General features: G+C 44.0%; 1 protein-coding gene across 1 annotated transcript in view; it reads left to right on the plus strand.

The window, feature by feature from the left end:
• shank1 (SH3 and multiple ankyrin repeat domains 1) overlaps window positions 1-20,973 on the plus strand; it is a 73,045-nt gene that overhangs the window by 45,308 nt on the left and 6,764 nt on the right. Inside the window, exons 17-26 of the mRNA XM_085405364.1 lie at window positions 8,122-8,204; window positions 8,297-8,421; window positions 8,977-9,112; window positions 9,910-9,990; window positions 13,257-13,265; window positions 13,540-13,566; window positions 13,677-13,733; window positions 13,948-14,063; window positions 15,285-15,408; window positions 16,015-19,543. Of these exons, the coding sequence (XP_085261490.1) occupies window positions 8,122-8,204; window positions 8,297-8,421; window positions 8,977-9,112; window positions 9,910-9,990; window positions 13,257-13,265; window positions 13,540-13,566; window positions 13,677-13,733; window positions 13,948-14,063; window positions 15,285-15,408; window positions 16,015-19,543 (4,287 nt within the window). The remainder of the gene's footprint in view (window positions 1-8,121; window positions 8,205-8,296; window positions 8,422-8,976; window positions 9,113-9,909; window positions 9,991-13,256; window positions 13,266-13,539; window positions 13,567-13,676; window positions 13,734-13,947; window positions 14,064-15,284; window positions 15,409-16,014; window positions 19,544-20,973) is intronic.

Genomic DNA, 20,973 nt, shown 5'->3' on the forward strand with positions numbered 1-20,973 from the left:
ATGTCGCAACCAGATAGTGTGGCGTGGCAATGAAATTCAGCAACAGGCAAAATTTGAAAGAAAGAAGGAAAAAGTAAATTCTTTTAATTGTAATATTTTTTAAATACTACCATAAACTAGCTACATTAAATTTTTAATAATTACTTTGTTGTCGGTGTCTGCTGAAAACACCTGTGTAAATTTGTTCATTCGTTGTTGACTTTGGTGAATGTGTTTATGTTTTCTCAAAGTGATTAAAAGGTTTTTGCACATAATCACGTCAGGTATATGATTCGTTTGGGCACTTGTTTATTTGTCTGTTTTGCAGGATTGTTACGATATCTGGATTGTAATTAAAATTTGTATCAGAGGTCAGTTTAGATTCATTGATTTGTTTGATTAAATGTAAAAGTGGAAAAACTGAACATTTTACATATCATACTGAAATAAGAACAACTGGGAGACATCATGTTGATGTTCTCAATATAATCCAGATCCAGACGTCCATCTGGACCCAAACTCAGCCTCTCTCAGGCTGTACAGAAAGACAAGCAAGAAGAGTGAGTTGAGCTCACTCAGCCATCCCATTCTTTCAAAAGGATTTCCTTAACATGAGAAGACACTGCATATATCTGAATCTGCACATGAGCCCAAGTGCATATAGCAACTTGTGTATTGTTTTAAAGCATTTTTATTAACTCTGCTACTGTATTTAGGCTGCCTTTGCTACATGCTTAACTTTAAACTGGCTTTAAAATCTTTAAAAGCCCCTACACTTGGGCTCTCAGTGAAAGAGATGAAAGCTAAACTGGCAGATCATTAGCTCTCAGTGTCATTATCACAGATGCGCTGAGCAACTGCACACAATCTGTACATGAGACTCGTCTTTTGGGCCAACAGCGGGTCAAATAAGGACGAGCGGCGCACAGAGAACATCCCGTTAAACGCTCTTGTGGTGGTTTGTCATGTCTTGTTAAGAACATGCTTTGCTGTAGATAAACTGCACACACACATACACACACACACAGGATAACAGAGGACAGACTGACAGGCTGAAAAACAAAAACACATGATCATGTGGACCTTCTGTCAACATTTGCTTCCTGCCCCACCTCTCCCCCTCTCTTCCTCTCTCTCTCTCTCCCTCATCACACATGCATGGACACACATATTATACACACAAATTCACAGTGGTATGGCCTGACATGCACGGAGAGTAACAAATGGGCAGGCATGCGAGAAAAGAGAGGATAAGAGCTGTGATCGTCCTTGGATGCAGGAGGGAGGCAAGAGGATGAGAGAGAAAGGGATTGAGCAAACGTAGATATAGAGAGAGAGAGAGAGAGAGAGAGAGAAGGGAGAGAAGGAAGGAGGGAGGGAGGGAGGGTAAGACGGCATAACAACTACGACATACGTGGACGGAGCCTCTGACTAAGAGATGATGTGAGTGCCTATTTGGGAGAATCTGTACCTCTCCTCTCTCTTTCTCTCCCCCTCCTCCTCCTCCTCTTCCTCTTCCTTCTTCCGCCACTCATCCACCAGCTGTTTCTCTGTCCTCTCTCCGCTTCCTGTCTGCATCGATGCCCACCCACCCCCGTTTGCAAGACCCTCTCATTCATGCTTCGTTTACAGCAAATGTGAGGAGAGGGGGGGGGGGGGCGACGCATGTTTGAGTGTGTGCATGGTTTATGTGAGGTATGTGTGTGTGTGCATGTTAGAGGCAGCAAAGAATAGAAGAAGAAAAAAAACAGGGGGTGGGTGAGGTTAGTTAAGTGTGATTTATAGGCATGCGGGGTCAATAACAGCAGGAGGACAGCAGAAGAGGCTCCAGGACAAACTGTACAAACTCAGATTTATTTTTATTACACACACAAGCCAAGTGGATTCTTTACATTTTAAAAAAATTGTGTAATGTTAGATAATTTAATTTGCCTTATCTTTTCATATTGTGTCTAACAATGGTAATACCTTTTTCAGTAATGTGAGAGGCCTCTGTCATTCCCTCGATAGCAGACTTATCAGAGTCACATCCATTTTTATGAATGGGAAATCATGACAGTGATAAATAGGCAGAGTGAATACTATACATATAAACTATAGGAAGTGGAGGAGTGAGGGGAAGTGTGTGAAGGGGAAGAGTGTGTACGTGTTTTTGGGGGCTGTGTGTGAGTTAACTGCATGAATGCTGCCATGCCTGGACTGTATGTGTGTGTTTGTGTGTGCATGAAGCCCCCCCCGCGGAGAAACCCAATCACCTCTTTTTCTCGCTCTCTTCCTAAATGCCCTCAGTTCTTTCTTTCTCTCTCTCTCTCTCTCTCCCTTTCTCTTTTTAAGCCACCTTATTCTCCTTCCTCTCCCCCTCCTTCTCTTTTCTCTCCCTCTCTCTCTCTCTCTCGCTCTGTGTCGCAGTCACAGCGAACCATCTCCATCCCTCACTCTCTCTCCCATTCCTCCTCTCTCTCTGTCTTAAGTATGAAGGGGCTGGGAGTGCTCGGCCCTCTCCCTTTCCCTTCTTCCATTTCTCTCTCCTCCTCTTCCTCCTCCTCTCCTTCTCCTCCTCTCTCGCGGCTCGCGCTCTCTACTGTCTCGCTGGAAGACGAGAAGGAGAAGGAGCAGGAGAAGGAGGAGGAGGAGAGGGAGGGGAGGAAATGGCGATGGGGGCATGCGGCGAGGAGGATCTCTCCCTCTCCCTCTCCCTCTCTTCTTCCTGGCCATCGCTCGGCCCTGTGAATAGGAGCGTCTGGTTCATTTACAGGTACCTGCCATGGCTTTTTATACCCCCCCTACCCTCTGCTTCCTGCCTCTCTTTTCCCCCCTCTTCCTCCAGTTGCCGGGGGGGAGGAGATGGAGGGGCAGAGGGAGGGATGCATGCATGTGGACATCATGGATGGCAGGGCAGGATCGATTAGATAGACTGACAGATGTTACAAAGCATGCCTGCAGACAGATGTTTGTGATTCAGCGTGCCTGAGTGTGAGTGTGTGTGATGCATGTGTGTGAAGACGGACGAGTGCTGCTGCTGCACAGCCCGGTGTATGAGCAGTGCAGTCGTTCTGTGTTTCGCTGTATGAACATGTGTGTGTCATCTTCTTTCTCTCTGCTTTGAATCGCTCTCTGTTCTCTCAACTGTTCTCTTGCAATGCTGCACCAGGAGAAGTGACGCTTGCTGCTTTTACTGACGTGCAGATTGATAGCGTGTTTGTTTGCGTGCATGCATGCCAATGTCTGTGTGTTTGTATGTGTGTGCGCGCTCTGGATAGATGGATGGCATGTTTGCTGCTGTCCATCTAAGACAAAAAAAAAAAAGGTAAATGGCAAGCAAATTACCCCCCGTCCCCCCATATTGGCTGGTTGATTGTATATGTTCTTGTGTCCTGTTTGCTGTGTGGCGTGTTTCTGTATGTTTACCAGAATGTACGTACATGTGTCCGTGTGTGAGAGAGATAAAAAAGGGGGGACTGCCGACAGAAAGGAAACAGCGCATGGTGAGGGAGTTTTAAGGATGCAGCATGCATTACAAGTTCCAGCTTCTCTCTGACACCTCTATGGAAGCCTGCTTGGCCAAACCTGTTTAATGCCTTGGCTTCCTACCTATGCAGCATGAGACACACTCTACACTGTGCTGCATTGTCCAGCTCAATCGCTTTCTGATGACAACACTGTGTCCTGGGTCAGTGGCTGGATCCTCTGAGCGATGCAGTGCACAGAGGTGTATCTGAGCGCCTGAACCTCTTCCTCCTCATTAAATGAGACGGCAGAAGCTCACAGTCTGAAACCTGTGTTGTGTTCAGGTGTCAACTTGAGAAGAAAACAATCTCCAAAAACTAAAAAAAAAAAAGAAAAGTGGAGATTTAATCAGGGATACGTTCAATTAAATCCGCTCACAGGTTTGACAAGCACACATAACTTGGAAATAATGTTAAGATTTTTCTGTAATTCTCTAACATGACCAGACTGCTAACAACAAGTGTTCATGGCTGGCTTCTGTCATTGGGACACTGAACCAAATTCCTTGTGTACAACTGATTGGTAATTATCTGAATAATAAAACTTGCTTGAGCAGTTTGTTGACCAGCATGGTGAAAGATTCCAAAGATGAGTAAAATTAGGCTGCATTTGCAGTAGCTTTTAAATGGGCAGGTTTTTTTTATTGATGTCCAAAGAAGTCACATGTCGATAAACTAAGTAAGTGACTTTTGATCGCACTCATCTTCCACTGACTAACTTTTAATTAAAAATGTAAATAATTTAAACTGTTTGGTTCTTAAACTTTTGATACAATATTCCACATTTCTCTGCATTTTTTATTTTTATTTATTTTATTTTTATTTTTTTATATTCCCAAATACTGATTGATTAATAGCTCTGGGTTTGGGCACTCATAATGCATCATTTGTTTTCAGAAATAAAAGCCTCAACTTTCAGAGCTTATTCATGGGGTATATCATAGATGTAACACTTCTTGAAGGATCTTTTTCTGTAGTGTTACCTCTCTTCTAAAACTTGAACAAATCTATGAAAACTTTGTGATCAGTCATTTATTTTTTGGCCATTTGTAAAGATGCCATATTTAAGCTGCTTTAACGTCTGCAAGCCACTTTGCAACCCTCTCCACTGCTTCTCCTTATCATTGCTGTAATCACATCTGTTGTCATCAGTGCCTCCTCTCTTCTGTTCTCTGGTCTCACTGCAGCTGCTGCTTTTGAAGATTACAGCCATGCCACTTAATATAAAGGACTGCAGATGAAATAAAAACCACCTTTTGACTATAAACCTTTTCAGTAAAGAAATAAGTTACCTGCACATAAGTCAATGACTTGTTGCTTATGTTGTATGTCGAGACAGAGCAGGTTAACCCAGCGTCAGTCTGATGTCTGTGTGCATTTAACAGTTCTGACAGGTCATATTTTATAGAAAATGTGCTACGCTGTGCAATTCTATGGATGAATGCGATTTTTGCTACTGCTCATTCCTACCTTATTTTTTTGGTAATTATGCCTATTGCCGTATTGCGTGCAAAGTCATTAACTTGGTCCTTCATTTGAGATCTGTGCTGGGTAGCAGAAATGGACAGAAACGGATGAGAATAACAAAGAGACACAGCCTTGGCACAGATAGAGAGGCTCTCACAGCTTGTAGAGTACCATGCACTCAATGGACTGAGAGAAAAAGATCAAGAGGGGGAAATGTGATTAGAAAAAAAAGTTACTGTATGATTAGAAGTTTGGAGAACAAGGGCAAGAAGCCAATATTGAGAGCTTTATGGAAAGGCCGTCAGGATGGAAAAATGTAAAATAAGGAAAAAGCCAGTAAAGAGAAAAAGAGAGCGGGATGAACAGATGGAGTGGGTTGGGACTATTTTGGTGCACGGTGGGATTATCAGCAAGTGGTTACAGTATGTTACAGCTGAAACGTGTTTTATGTATATACCTCTCTGACTCACTTGGTGACTGAGCGGTTGCTTGTATGGCCTTTTCATTCATAACAACAAGCTTTGCATACCTCTGAGGTTGTGGTGGACCTTAGATTGTCTCATATGTCTGACCTCTGTGCTAACAGGACAACAAAAGCGTCTGGTTATGAAAATATAATGCACAAATATGTAGTATCTAAATTTGCTTGCCCTTCATGTTGTGAACCACTGTGTTCAGTGATGTAAGAAGTGATTATATTGTCTACATAAAGCATTATAAAGAAAACAGCCAAGGTTTTAATAACCAGGAAGTAGGGCTGCCACAAACGATTATTGTGATAGTCGACTAGTCACCGATTATTTTTGCGATTAGTCGACTAATCAGATCATCATCCATTGGATGTACAGCGTACAGCTTATTGCACCAGCAGCATCTGCTCTTATATAACTATCATTAGCTTACAGCTTGAAGTGTTTGTGCTAACTAAAAATAAAGACAAGATGGTAGTTTATTAATTTTTAATGAAATTTGCAGATTATTTCGGTGAAGTTTAATAAACTCCTTGCTTTCTAAAATATAACAAGACACCGGAGTATATTCTCCAGCGTCTCACACTTCTGACAATCAGCTGTCTGCTTGACAGTTTTAGCTGTGCAAAAACTATAACTTTAATCTCAGCCAAACCGATTTACTCAGGAACAAATAAAATACTAAAGAAAGCCAAACAATAACATTTTTAAGTTATCTAAGTGACTTATATATATGTTTAACCTGACTAGCGAAAGACGGCGGTGGGTTTGAAAACGATTTGCCGGGAGTCCGGTGTTCTCACGGCTCTAGTTAGCCTTGCCCCCGCCTAGCTAACGAGCTAGTGGGTAACAGACGTCTCCGAAAACGTCGGAGCGCTTTTGAAAATATGTGGTGTCTTGATAAACTGAGCAGATATTTGAGGTTTACACAGCTACATTCAAGCCTGAAAATATGTTAAACGTTTATTTTGTGCCCCAGAAAGAATAATAAGAGTAAAGTTAAAACTAACTAGCTGCCGCCATTGTTGACAACTGCGCTATGAATTCTGGGACACAGCTTCTTCTTCTTCGGGGTTTAACGGCAGCTGGCATCCTTGTACATGCAGTGCTGCCATCTTCTGTTTCAGTCCGTTATTACACTCTTAAATCCTACTGCCGGTACTCATTCCTGCGTCCTTTGTGATCTTACAAAGCTTCAAACGATGCGTCGACTATTAAATTAGTCGTCGACGATTTTAATAGTCGACATAATCGTGACTAGTCGACTAATCGTGGCAGCCCTACCAGGAAGTATCAGAAGGAAAAAAAGTACTCGTCGAGAAAAATGTCCTCGGTGATTATATATTAAAATTTTGGAGTATTGTGTGTTCAGCACTGCTGGCTGATAAATCATCGTATCTTTGTCATCACAAAGTAAATATAAAGACAAACACTGAAATGCAATGACTGTGAATAAAAGTCCTTTTATGTACTTGTGTAGTTACCTCATACCAGGAGGCTCTGGGTTCGAACCTGCTGGGATCTTTCTGGGTGGCCTTTCTCTTGTGTTGGGCACATTGGTGATTCTGAATTGCTCTTTGTTTTGTGTGTTTTTGTATGTTAGCCTATCCAGTGTAAGCTGGCCTTAGAGCTATTAGTTAGCTTAAGCATAACTTTGTTTTCTGTGTGTTGTCTTTGGACATACATGGTGTTGAGAGAGTTTCTGTAACCATAACTGTAAAGAGTAAGTTTAAAAGGAAATGCTGTTATACTTGAACTTCAGTAAATGCACTTCTATCACACCTCAGGCTGCTTACACTCCATCTGTGCCACAGCACAGAACAGAAAATATACTATACTATATGAGCCGCACCTGTGAGCATGCAGTGCCTGTTCTCTGCTGTCAGTGACTAATAGTTTACCATTACATAGCTTGGCTCTGGTGTGGACCTACCCAAATTTCCCTGCGTCCAGTTCTAGCTGTTGCTGAGGCAACAAGCAGCGCCATAGAACTGTATATAGCATCTCTGACTGAGGTTCTGGTAAAAACTGGCTCCATGCTCGCTGTCAAAAAGCATACACGAAAGTGAAGCGCAAAAAGACACGATTCTAAGTCATCACTGTACTTGTACTGGCATAGATTGCAATTTAAAGGTGGTTAAAGTTTGGCTAAGATTAACTAGTTTTAGGCTGGAACTACAATATTCCAGGAATAAACCTTTACCTTTGATCCCTCTCTAATGTTTTCAGGAGCAACATATTTCAGAGTATATAAAATGCCAGTCACATTAGGCTTTATATTAGATCTGCTATAATTTTAAGCCCCTTTTATAGCTACCTTGGAAATATAATGAATGACAAACTCTGAAGTCTTGGAGGTGGACTTTTCTGGATGTTAGACTTTAAAAACATAAATAGGATGCTATGATATAATTTCATTTGAAAACAAATTCTTGAGCAGATATTAATAATATCAAAAAAATCTAAGCTGAAGTATAACCTCATACAGAGCACCTGTTTCACACCCATACACAGCTGATAGGAGTTTCAGGTGATGTAACCGCAGGGGGGAAGTTGGAATCGTGAAGACTGGACTGGAGTGGTATAGTTGAAAAAAGGTTGATGTGATGTGCTTTTCCAACCATCATCGTGAATGAGCAACGATGTACAGCACGTGTCTAACCATCATACTCTGTGTCTCCTCTTCTCCTCTCTGGTAGTGACTATATAATCAAGGAGAAGACAGTGCTTCTGCAGAAAAAAGATAGCGAGGGTTTTGGCTTTGTCCTAAGAGGTGCAAAAGGTAAGACATGAGCACGCTCACAAAACCTTACTGAAAATACAGTATCTTACACGCAGTGCTAATGCAATCTCATATTGTCACACCATCTTCAGCTCAGACTCCTATCGAAGAGTTTACCCCCACCCCTGCCTTCCCTGCCCTGCAGTACTTGGAGTCAGTGGATGAGGGAGGTGTGGCCTGGAGAGCCGGTCTCAGGATGGGGGATTTCCTAATAGAGGTAGTGATTATCATTATTTATTATTTATTATAGTCATTATTTACCAGTGAATCTGATTTCCAAAGTCAGAAAACTTGATTAAAATGCTATATCTGCAACTGAATCACCATGAAAATCAGCAGATGAGGAGAAGCAATCTAGACAAGTGTGAGTGTGAATAAAAAGACATTACAGTAGACTACTTCTGCCCATTTCCTGGTTTGTATTTTTATTCTGTAGTTTGCTAAAGTAGCTCTATAGTTAAATAAAAAGGTCATTATTTGTCTTTTACTAAGCTTTGGTGCAGATCATCAGTTTTCCTCTTCCTTTAAGCCAACTTTCATTGACATCACACAGAATCAAGAGTAGCAAAAAACAAAAAGTTTGAAACAATTCCTTGTGAGCCAAAGCTAACAAAGAACAATTTTTATAAATAGTGATGTGTAGAAACTCTAAACTACAAGTGCTTAACGTTGTCAACCATCTGGTTCATTGACATGCTGTAAATGAAGGGGAAAGTTATAAAAATGAATTTTCTTAAAAGAAATAAATATCTACACCTGTGTTGTGCCCCAGGTCAACGGTCAGAATGTGGTGAAAGTTGGTCACCGGCAGGTCGTCAACATGATCCGGCAGGGTGGTAACAGCCTCATGGTCAAGGTTGTAATGGTAACCCGCAACCCTGACATGGAGGAGGGTTCAAGGAAGAAAAGTAAGAGTCTGCTTTCTTCTTCCTGGAGTGCCATCCTGTTCTCATTCCTAGGGTGTCAAATTTGACATTGACAAAATGTCACTATTTGACACTTACAGACGACTGCGCAAGATGTCCTTTGCTGTGGCACACAGGTCTATCATAATGCATAGACAACTCTCTCACTTCCAGCTCTCGCAGAGCCATGTTTAATCACTGTGTAGGCATCATTTGTCAATTTGCAGGGTTAATGTTTGAAGAAGTATATTTAAAGCACAGTCTAACAGAGCTAACCGAGAAGTTTTCTGTGCCTAAACCAACCAACAAGTGAAAGCTCCCAGATGGGAAACACGGTTCAACTACAAATGAGTTTTAGTTCATCTTTAGATTATTTTGGGGTTTTTTTACTGTAGGAAGTCAAAGTCCTAATTGTGGTTAAAATCTGACTAAATAACCAGCCCTACCAGACACCCCACAGATGGTTGAAAAACTGTGATGCAGCACAAACTGCCATCATCTGAATGGACAAAAACTGTGGTCTCACCTTTAAAAACACTCTCTAAAAGTGTTTGTATAATTTTCCTGTGCAGGCTTGAATCATATGCTGGCTCCCTAAATTGGCACTCAACCATCATAACCAGTGCCAAAGGACATCTTGTGGATATCTCAGTGATGCCAGCGGCATCTGACGGGACGGCAGTATACGGGATGAGAACACGTTGGTGTTGGCTGCTGTTGATGAATTCTGGTCCTAATTGAACCTTGTTCGTGAACAGCTTGACTGACCACTGCTTCCTTTTCTCTTCACTCTCCTCCAGTCCCCCAGCAGAGTAAAAGGCTGAGCACTCCAGCTATTGCCCTGCGGTCCAAATCAATGACGTCAGAATTGGAGGAGATGGGTAAGAAACTAGTTTAAACCACTGTTTTTTTTTTAAAGAGATGAATTGAAACAAGTAAGGGGAGCTAGGAAGATGTAGACAAAGAAGCGGGGTGCTGTACTGGGTAGAAACAGATTGAGGTGGTGTTGAATGATAGGACAGTGTGAAACCAGAGTTGGGGGTTGTTAAAGATGCTGTAAGTGTGAAGGAGAGTTGAGCAAGGGCTAAATTTAGATGGCAAGACAGTAGTGAGGAGAGAGCGCACTTATTCAGTGATAGAAACTAGCAGGAAAGAAGATTGGCTGCCGCCATGGATGACAGTCTCAATGCATTTCACTGTTCTTTCAGAGGTTCCACACTGTCACTTCCAGCACCCCCACTACAGGTAACCCCACCCAAAACGAGCGTCGCCATCTACCCTGTGATCCCTCTCTCACTGCCCGCTTCTCTTGCCTCTTACCCCTTGCACCCCTTACTGCTCCCTGGCCCCGCCCACTTAACCCCAGCACCCACAGAGTAGCCTACCAGCCCCTCTGCTCGCACTCATGCTGACACTCAGCAAGCATTTGTCGCCAAGGTAACACTGAAACTGCAAAGGTATCACCTGAACAGAGTTTGCGGGTGCTACATGCATCAGAGCGAGGTGTCTGGTCTTAATACATCTGTGAGAAAGTTGCAAAATAGCCACTCCATTTTTTAATTAATTTATTTTTTTGTTGAAAATCTCTGTTATTGATTTGGAAGAAAATCACACCAAGGATAAAATTATTGAGATGAGTAATTTTTGAAAAAAAAAAATTGAAAGAAAGAAAAAAAAAACTTTGTTCCAGGTCTGTTGCTATGGTGACTGCATTATGTGTGGCTATGCCATCTCTATTTGAGGCAAAATAGTGGGAGGAGAGTTGCTGATCAGAACGCTGGCCAGTATTTTACTGCTGATTGGGTTATATCTTCCAAGCACTTAAAACGCTCTGGTTCTGACCATGCCCAGTTAACGGCTAATAATATATGAGAGCTGATGACATGAGAATAAGTAGAATGATCAGCTAGGCTTTGTTAGGTAACTCTTGAGCTCCTTGCATTGTTGACCCATATGTGCTATCCAGAGCTATACACACTCTTCTACATGATGTCGCTGCATATACACTCTCCAGGGGCCAGTGTCAAAAAAATATCTGGGCTTGTTTTAGTGGTTTTACCTAACATGCAAAAGATCCCTGGTTTCATCCTGGCAGGAGATGCCCCCTCTGGGGCGTCCAGTTTAATCATTTTCAAGTAGCTTGTTCTTCTTATTATTCTAGTCTTGTCCAAATCAGGATCAGACTTGATGAACCTGAGTGTAGAGATTAGGCTTTTGCTTAATTCCGCCCCCATCTCCTCCCCTCACCTGCCCTGTTTTTGTGGTGTGATCTCACCTGACCACCCAAAGCATGAGCACCCAGTCTGACACACAAGTGCAGGTTTCCTAAACCCCTTAACCCACTTTCCTACTGTCCCAATGCTCACTATAGACTCCTCAATCTTACCAGTAACACTGTATGTATGATCTGATCCTTACAGTTTCACTCCAAGCAACAAAAGTGTTAATGCACACACAATAATAGTCATATTAATATTGTTGCTTTTAGTACTGTTCACCTAGCAAGTGAAGGATTCCCTTCCTGATGCAACTCCAAATCCATTTGGGGTTGCATCAGGAAGTGGATTCTGTATAAAAATATGCTGAGCTACCAAATGTGGCGACCCCTTATGAATGAGGGAGGAGCCAAACTAAGCTTAAGAAACATACAAGCATATGCTGCATAATTTGTAACCACTCTATTGTATATCTTTTTCACAATTCCTAACAAGGTATCTGCATCGATATTATCTATTTATGTGTTAATTTAAAACAAGAAAAATCTGTCAAGCCTTATATACTGTTATCATATGATCATACCGGGTTTTTGGCCTGAAAACTTCGTGCCCAGCCAGGGCAGAAGAAAGTCTTTCCACTTTGGAGTGGTTTTTTAAATGTCTCTGGGCAACTATTCTGAAACTCCTGTACTAATTAAGTGAGAATGTATCCATAACTATAACACCATTGGCCACTGGGACATAAAAACTGCATGAAATTTGATGAAAAAAAGAAGTTTAGATTCAGGCTTGAAAACTTTGCCCCAGAATATTATACTTCTGTAGAAAAGTTGCACGATATTATGACTTCACCAACAGCAGAGCACTCAAGTTATAGATATAGTAAGCCAAGAACAATGTCAAAAAGTGCATTTACGACATCTTTGCTTTGATAACAAGGAGCTTTACCTTATGCGAGGCAACTAAATCTGCCGTGAACCTCTGCTGTCTGCATGTGTCAGTATAACAAAATGAATATCATAGTTGAGTCCCAGTTCGACTATTTTATTGGCTTATTCTAAGGGCAGAGGTGGGACAACCGCCATCTTTGGGGTTACAGTAGTCTCCCATGGGTGCTGTTCACTATACTCCATGGCGATGCTTAGCATGTAAATCTAATCTCTCTTTATCTAAAGTCTGACTCAATATAAAGTGCATTCGTCCTTTAATAACCAAAGTTGAGATCTGGTTTCTTCATTTGCACTTGAATCTGGTTGCTTGTGCCTCCTCTACTAAATCAAGGTGAGAGGAGCACAATGTGTGATGAAGCCATGTCAGCCGCTGCCATATGCTTACTCTAATGCATTAGAATTCATTTAGCTGTGATGCTTATTAAACTATCTCACCCCTGTCATTGGTGCAGTGTCCCGGTTCAGCTAGAAGTCATGCTGCAAGATAACAAGGGCATTAAAACCAGAGTGATCCTGCGGTGCACTTTATTCAACAAATTGTTGTTTTCTTGACAGTAATTACATTCAAGCTTTGTTTAAATATGTTTGGACACTTGTTTCAATAAAAATATGGCTTATTTTGAAAAGATGTGTGCAGTGTAGATTTTGTGAGAGATGAAACAAACACAAGCACAGAAACCCTTCATAGCTGGTTTAACCATTGTGCATTAGATTTAATTGCTGTTTAATCAAGCTCAATAAACCACACATTATGAAATATAACTGCTCGAGTATGAGTAGCGCAGATGAGCACCCCCCCCCCACACACACACACACACACGCATACACATACACAAACTCACTCAAACCAGCGAATGCTAAGGGTCACCTTTAATTCCTCGACTTTCCTCCTGCCTGTTCACTCGGTTAACCACTAACTCTGCTTTTCTTTGTCTCCTTTGTCCTCACTCCCCTGCTGACGGGATCTTAACCATTTCACAGTGGAGAGAGGTGGGAGTTGGCTTCAGTCTGCTTCCAATAGTGTGTGTGTTGGTCAGAGCATATTGTATGTGTGTACAGCATATTTACTGTAACACTAGTGTGCATGCTTTAGCCGTCCTAAAGCGTGGGTGTGATGCACGTTGTTTTACATCGAAGATCGAAAAAGCTTGGAGAGGTGACTCAGTTTGTCGGGCTCTGGGGAATATGATTAGTATTCACATTAACAACGCTATTGCACTTTCAATCCTGCCAAAACTTAAGTCTCCTTTTGTCCTCCTTCCAGCTGCTACCCCTTGGAAAAAAAAATCAGGTATGCTCTGGTGCACTCCCGTTTAAGGCATTGTATTTATGTCTGTCCAAAATGACTTGGCACTCACCACGCAGTGTCTTACCGAGCTTGTCCTGCGTTTCTTCCTATAGAATTCGAATCCTCACAAGTTACCGAGAAGAAGAGGACAGTCTATCAGATGGCTTTGAGTAAGAAACCTCGTGTCTTTCAGCGGATGTTTCCTGAACCTCTTCCTCTCTTTCTCATCCACCTTTGTCAAGTGTGGCCCTTCCTGCACATTGTTCCCTTCATTTTGTTGCTGTCCATTTTTCTGTTTCATTGTCGTATGTTCCTTTGTCTCTCTTGCTCTCTTTCTTTCTGCTTCTCTCTGTCTGTCTCTTTCCCCCTTTTTTCTTCTCTCAGATAAACTCGATGAAATTCTTGCAGCAGCTCAGCAGACAATCAGCACCAATGAGGCGCCGGGGACACGGGGACAGGGGCCAAAAAGGGACAGGGGAAGAAGTTTCTATGGCAATGAGGTGTGTATTGTGCTGCAGTAAATTTACGAGTGTTCAGAGATGTGTGTGTGTGTGTGTTTGTGTGTATGTGCCAACATGGCTACCATAAAATGAGATAAAAATATGTGGGATAAAATTTCAAAGAAAAATATGATAGAAGTAGTTTTAGATAATAGCGCGGTAAAGTGTGGTCAGTTGGCCTTTCTCAGTATTATCAGGTCACTTAAAACAATGCTTAATCTCGTAAAAAAATGCTATCAATACATTACCAGTTAAACTATGCTTATAAAAGAAGCTTTAGGGCTGAAAAAGAAAAAAAAAACTAACTAAGCTAAAAAACAAACAAACAAAACAAATAATTGAGTGGCCAATGCCTGTTAGAATGGACATATAGGCCTATGGGGAAAGAAGGTCTTTGTCACAAGTATAGACATTCTTCCACATTGGAAAAATTAAAACAATACAGAAGTGTCTAAACCTGCATTCTATCTAACGACCACAAGATGGCGATAGCTGTAATTGACAAAAGACTTCCTATAATATACAAGTCTTTAGGATAGACTAGAAACCACATATAAACCAATTGCTGATGACTTTATGGTCTTAGTCACTCATTATGCATCATATTGAATAAAAAATGAAGTCTTCTTTGACAATCTTGGTCATACTATGACTAAGCCGAAAGTAGCCAGAAGTAGTATTTACTTTTGTCTATAAGTTCTATATGTTACTGCTATAATCTAAACATGGTCCTACGATGAAAATCTACTAACCAACCATTGGTGCACAACTATTATAAACAAAGCAGATGGCAATAAATGTTCAAAGAAAATAGTTCCTACATGAAACTGCTCACAACAAGTTTTACAATTTATAATAAAATTAACATAACAATATATGGCAAGTCCTGGCAAAAGGAAAAGAACCTTGAAAAAATGGCTGTAGCTAAAGAGAAATTGTGAAAAGAATAGCAGCACATCTTAAATTTTATTTGCAACAATGAGCAGTAGAATGCTGCCACCTGGTGGCGAAAGTTAAGACAAATTCTGCTGAGGATGATTACACAAAGTACCTTTAAAATCATACAAATATTGCTAAGTGAACAAGTGCTGTACCGGTGAAGAAGAACAAAACAAGAAACTATTTGCAGACTTGTTTTAGTCTCATCTATTGTTGTTCCCATGCAGTGTTATATACATGTGCGTCTCATGACTCTCAGGCTTTTGATTTTTATCATTTCAGCCAAACTACGGGGATCAGTCCGGGATGGGGGTGATGTCATCGGGGTTGGGCCTAGGCTACGACCGTGGACAATACACCTCAGGTCATGGCCCACCGCACGGTATGCTGCGGCAAAAATCCATCGGTGAGGCTGTCTGTTTTTTCCGTCTGCCCCTCTGTCCACCTGTCCGTCTGTCCTCTGGGCCAGTAGAGGTCTGTGCTGTGCTGACCTGTTTGTCTGTAGCCAAAAATGTCCTGTCTGTGGCTCTAAACTCTGTGCATTTTATCTGTAGAAAAAAAAGATATTTGTTTGTCTTATACTATTTCTAACAGTGCTGGTAGTGCTGAAGTAGTGCTGGTAACCTACATTTTTCTTTCCCTCTGATGGGTTATTTTATGGGTGTGTTGCTTAGTAAGGCTTTGCTAAGGTTCCCTCAGAAATATTCATGTGCTCTCTTGTGATCCACATCAAAAATGCTGCTGTGCTTCGCTTACTAATTGCTAGTGCTTGTGGAATATGTAGCACTAACTGAATTATATACTAACAAACATAAGATTTGAGGACAGACTTGCTGGCAGGTGCTTGGGCAGGCAGATTTAGACAGACACTCTCATATATTACTCTCAGCTTCTCTTGTTCTCTACCTTTGTACATTTAACACCCCCCCCCCCCCCCCCCTTTCTTTTTTTCTTATTTCTTATATGCTCATAGTTAAACCCCAATTCATCCCTATTTTTTCCTTTTATGTAGGGGTGCCTGAGGAGGAGAAGCAGTTCCTCCATCCTCCAGCCATGAAGTTTGCCCGGAGTTTGTCGGTGCCTGGCCCAGATGACATCCCCCCTCCTCCCACCACAGCCCCACCGGATCCACCGTTCTCCTCTGCTCCGCCACTCGGTTGGAGAACAAAAACATCGCAGCAGCCCTCTGTCTCCGTGTCCCAGTCCACATCCACCTCTGCACACTACCAGCCCTACTCCCAGGCATTACACTTCACTCATGGAGGCAGGGAGAGGACTGGTGGTGCCAGCACAGGCCCCAGTGCTGGAGCGGTGGACCACACAACCCCGTATGCACACGCAGCTGCCCACACTGCTCAAAGCAGGACTGCTTCGCGGAAGGTTGCCTACACTGGGGAGCCTGTTGGAGCTGGCGTAGGGGCTGGTGCAGGGGCCAAGGCAGCTGGTCTTAGGAGAGGATACAGCACTGCTGTCCCCCCGTCTAGCATTGCCACTGTAATGCCTCAGCAACAACAGACTACCCAGAGTCAACCCCAGCGTGCAGACCGCAGTGCAGCTGGCGCTGGAGCAGGTGGTCCTAAAGGAGGGGCGCGGCGAGGTAAGGGTCCATTGGTAAAGCAGTCTAAAGTGGAGGACCTGCGTATGGGCCAGGGCACGCTGGGGGGCAAAGGCTCCATGGAGAAAAGCTCCATTCCTATTCCCACCATCATCGTTAAGGCCCCCTCAACCAGCAGCAGTGGGCGGAGCAGCCAGGGCAGCAGCGTGGAGGCTGACGTTCCAGCATCAGGGGAGGCAGATGAATCCAAAACACCGCATGGTCCTCCACCCTCCACCCCTGCTCCACAGCCCCCTGCTCCACCATCCATTCCAGCACCCCCACCTCCATCCTTGCCTTCTATTCGAGCCCAGGATAATCTGGACTTTACCAGCCAGTTTGGGGCCGCCATTGTGGGCGCAGCTCGGCGAGACAGGGAGCGGTTTCACGAAGCCCGCAGAAAGAGTGCCTCCTTGTTCATGTCTGCTGAGGAGGATGTGAGCCTCGGAGGAGTGAGCGATGGAATAGGAGGAGTAACACGGACTCAGGTATCACAGCAACCGCTTAACACACAGGCTGAAAGTTCATCAACGAGGCTGCGCCCGTCCAAGTCCATTGATGAGGGCATGTTCTCTGGGGATACTTTCATCCATCATACTCGCAGTATGCCTCCTGCTTTTGGCTTACCTGAGTACTCTTCATCTGCTCTGGACTATCAGCCCAAGTCTGTGCCTACTGATTTATACACAGCAGCAGGCAGGCAGCCAGCACCCGCTACTACCACCACCTTCATCCACCCTCTAACAGGAAAGGCTCTTGACCCCACATCGCCACTAGGCCTTGCCCTAGCTGCCAGAGAGCGTGCTCTGAGAGATGACAGCAGGTTAAGGAGGGGAGCGGAGCATCACTTTACCCGCCAAATGTCGAGCGTGGTGTTTCCTTCATCTAGTGTCACCTCTCAACCAGTGTCATCCGCCTCCCAGTCTTCAAGTTCGTACCTGGTGACCTCCTCTTCTCTGGCGGCCACAACAGCCACTGTCGGACGGCCACCCTCACCCAGAATCCTCAGAGGAGTTGGGACAGTTTGGGGTGAGGACGGTGGCGGTGGGGAGAGGGAGCGGGAAGGAGGAGGGGCCCGTGAGGGGCTAAGAGTTCGCTTTTCAGAGGACAAAACAGTCCACACACACCACTATCAGTCTCAGCCGTATCAGCCAAGTTACAAGGAGAGGGAGCGGGAGAGATCGAGGGAGAGAGAAAGGGAGAGGGAGCTGTCCAGGGAAAGGGAGAGGGACAAGGAGAGAGAGGGCTACATGAGGAGGGTGGAACAGGCAGCTGCTAATGCAGCAGCGGCTGAAAGCGCCGCCCACCAGGCCGCTCAGTCACAGCAGCCGCGGAGGCCCACTTTTCTCAGGATGGAAAGTCAAAGTGATGCCACTATACTATCCCTCACACCTCCCTCTCCTCCTCCTACCAGTGCTCAGCAGACAAGGAGCACTACAGGGAGCACGGGAAGTGGGCTGATGGTTCTCCCTCCCCCTGCCCCCTCAGTCGATGCAGATGATGAATTTGTCTACGCAGACCCACTCCCGCCCCCTTTAGAGTTCGCCAACAGCTTCGACAGGGGAATATCGGGATACTCACAACGCGCAATGCTCTCCAACAACCTGACCTCCCGCCAACAGCAGGTCCCGCCCCCTCCACCACCACCCCCACCTCCTCCACCACCGCCCCCTCCGCCCCCCCAAAAAGAACAATTTATAAGTGGGTTTCCTGCTCATACACCCCTTCACTCACCTCAGGCCGGGGACTCCACCGCCTCTAGTCTCACATCTTATGACAGTGAGGTGGCAAACCTGACTCAGTCTGCTCCCTCCCCATCACAAACATCACCCAACCCACAGCCTCCACCCTCACCCTCTACTCTGCAGCCCACCTCGGGCCCTCCACCTCCACCATCAGTCTCACCCCCACCTCCTCCTGGCTCTTACCACAGACCCTTTTCTATGTCCCACCATCTTTACAACAGCACTCACACTCATGGGCGCTCTTCACCAACACCTCCCCCTCACACTGTTGCTCCTCCTCCAGCCTACCGTGGTCCCCCAGCGCCCTCGTCCACTGCTGCCACCACTGTCCCACAAAGGGGCACTGCCTCTCATGCCACGACCGCTAGCTGTGCTGCTACAACCACCACCGCTGCCACCACAACAAGCACCTCCACGCAGCTCTACCAGGAGCGAACACACACCACGCATTCAGCATCTTCTGCCGCAATCACAGGAAGCCGAAGGCCAGGAGAGCACCACCGTCTTCCCCCGACCGCCAAGAAAGGAGAGTCCCAGGAGACTGTGGTGGACTCTGGGATCGAAGAGCTGGACAGTCGCAGCAGCAGTGACCACCACCTGGACAGCATCCTGGCTCTAAGGGGAGACAGACTAGATAGAGGGGAGAGAGGAGGACCTGGAGGACGGATGGGAGGGGGAGGGGATGCAGAGAGGGCAGGAGATTTTCTGGAGTCTTACATGAGCTACCTGGATGGACAGACTTTTGAGATGCAGAACGCTACGGCAGCAGCATCCACCTACCCTAAAACAAGCAGGTTCAGAGAGGGAGGTCGTGCCGGGGAGCTACAAAGACAAACCAGCACTGCTCCCGCGTCCTTCCACTCCCACAGGCGGCGAGATGAACAGGAAGAGGATGAGATCGAGGAGGGAGTGGCAGAGGACGAAAGCGGCCAGGACGGATATGGAGTAAGGGACATGCAGAATCTGGGACGTCCCACTTCACCATATTTTGAGCGGCCACGCACTCCTGAGATGAAGCCTCTTTGGGGAGAGAGTCAGATGTCTGGCGATGGGAGCGGCCAGCGTGGGGCGCTTTTAGAGGGGAAGAAAATTTACCCTCCCGCATCCAGTATGAAGCCCAGCATCATCAATGAACTGAGCAGCAAGCTGCAGCAAAGAACCAAGGACAGCTGGAGCAGCCAGACACAGCTGAGCAGACACAGGTACGGCTTGCCGTAACTTGACTGCATTATGTTTTCTCGTCAAAGCATGAACTTCATTTTTCGTTACTGTCATTCTGTCAATGTCTGAATACATCACTTGTGATGTGCAAGCTTCTGTGGAAAAAACCTCAAACTGTGCACTGTCTGTTTATGTCTTGCGTAAGTGTGTCTATACTGTGTAAACCTCTCTTATTTCTCTGGCTTTTTCCATGTTTTTCTCTCAGAAGCAGAAACAGGTAATAGAGCACTTCCACACTATTTTGTTTTCTATCTCTAATCAAGGATATTGCAGCATACTGTCTTGACAGTGATAATTAAAAATGAAAATATATATATATATAAATATAAAAATGTGCACATAATAATATTACAAAACAATCCAATGCCAGGACAGTCATTATTAGAGAGTTGTGCTTTGGTTAATTACAGCTTTCCTGCTTTTCAGTAACTGCTTTAACTACTGCTGACTAAAGTAGGGAGATTACTACGCTTCTCTGTTCCTGCAGCTCCTTTTCTCACATGGGAGATATTCACGTTCCAAAACAAACCCACTGAGTCACTCGCATAGGTTCAGTTAAGCTGTTACACTGCCGAGTGAAGCTTTTGAGGACTTTATTTTCTTTTTAATGACCAGTTTGTTGTCCACTCTTGCTGCTGCTTCTCCTCTACTACTCGCAGCTCCGTTAAAATACACTACTTTGCCCCGCAGCTTGACTCAAAGGTGTGTCACATGTTGTGGCTGACCTGATTGAGTCTCTGCAGTTTGTTGGTCTATTTCCTTTGATGATGTTTTGTCTACACACTGAACACTACATATATAACATTACAAATATATAGGGAATTATTATTTTGTCACTTAACGTCCACCGGGGATAGGATTAGGTTGCATTTTAGCCACGTGCTAAACAAGTTAGAATCAGAAATGAGAAGTCTCAGGTATTTAGTGGCCTCACAGTTCTTTTATAAGAAGAACTAGAGAAATCTCTATAAGAAATCTTTATAAAGAGGGAGGTTAATCTAAATGATGTGACTGGGAGCCTGGTTAATGCTAGGAGGTTGTGATGATTTGACCAAGATATAATAATATTTTGAATATTATAATGCCTTTTAAAAAGTTTTAAATACACTCTGCTTATTTTGTTTCCTCTCATTTTGAATGCAACATACCAAACCATGCTGAAGCCCTTTGTCTGTAAAATACTGTAAAACTATGGTTAAGGAATTAATTTTGTGTAAATATTGTGATATTATCATTATCATGGACTCATGGCTGTGATAACTTTGATAATGTGACAGGAAAAAATATAAAAATGTTAACCTTCAAATCAATTTTTTGCACTTTACTCCACACGGTCTAAAATAGCTGGACACTGTTTCCCTTAGTGTGTGTATGTTTGTAATTTTTTTTACATCACTGTTTTTCCCCTGTG

Source organism: Rhamphochromis longiceps, linkage group LG4, assembly GCF_057381845.1.
Source record: "Rhamphochromis longiceps isolate RC_006_pf linkage group LG4, R_longiceps_female_GT1.1, whole genome shotgun sequence".
NCBI lineage: Eukaryota > Metazoa > Chordata > Actinopteri > Cichliformes > Cichlidae > Rhamphochromis > Rhamphochromis longiceps.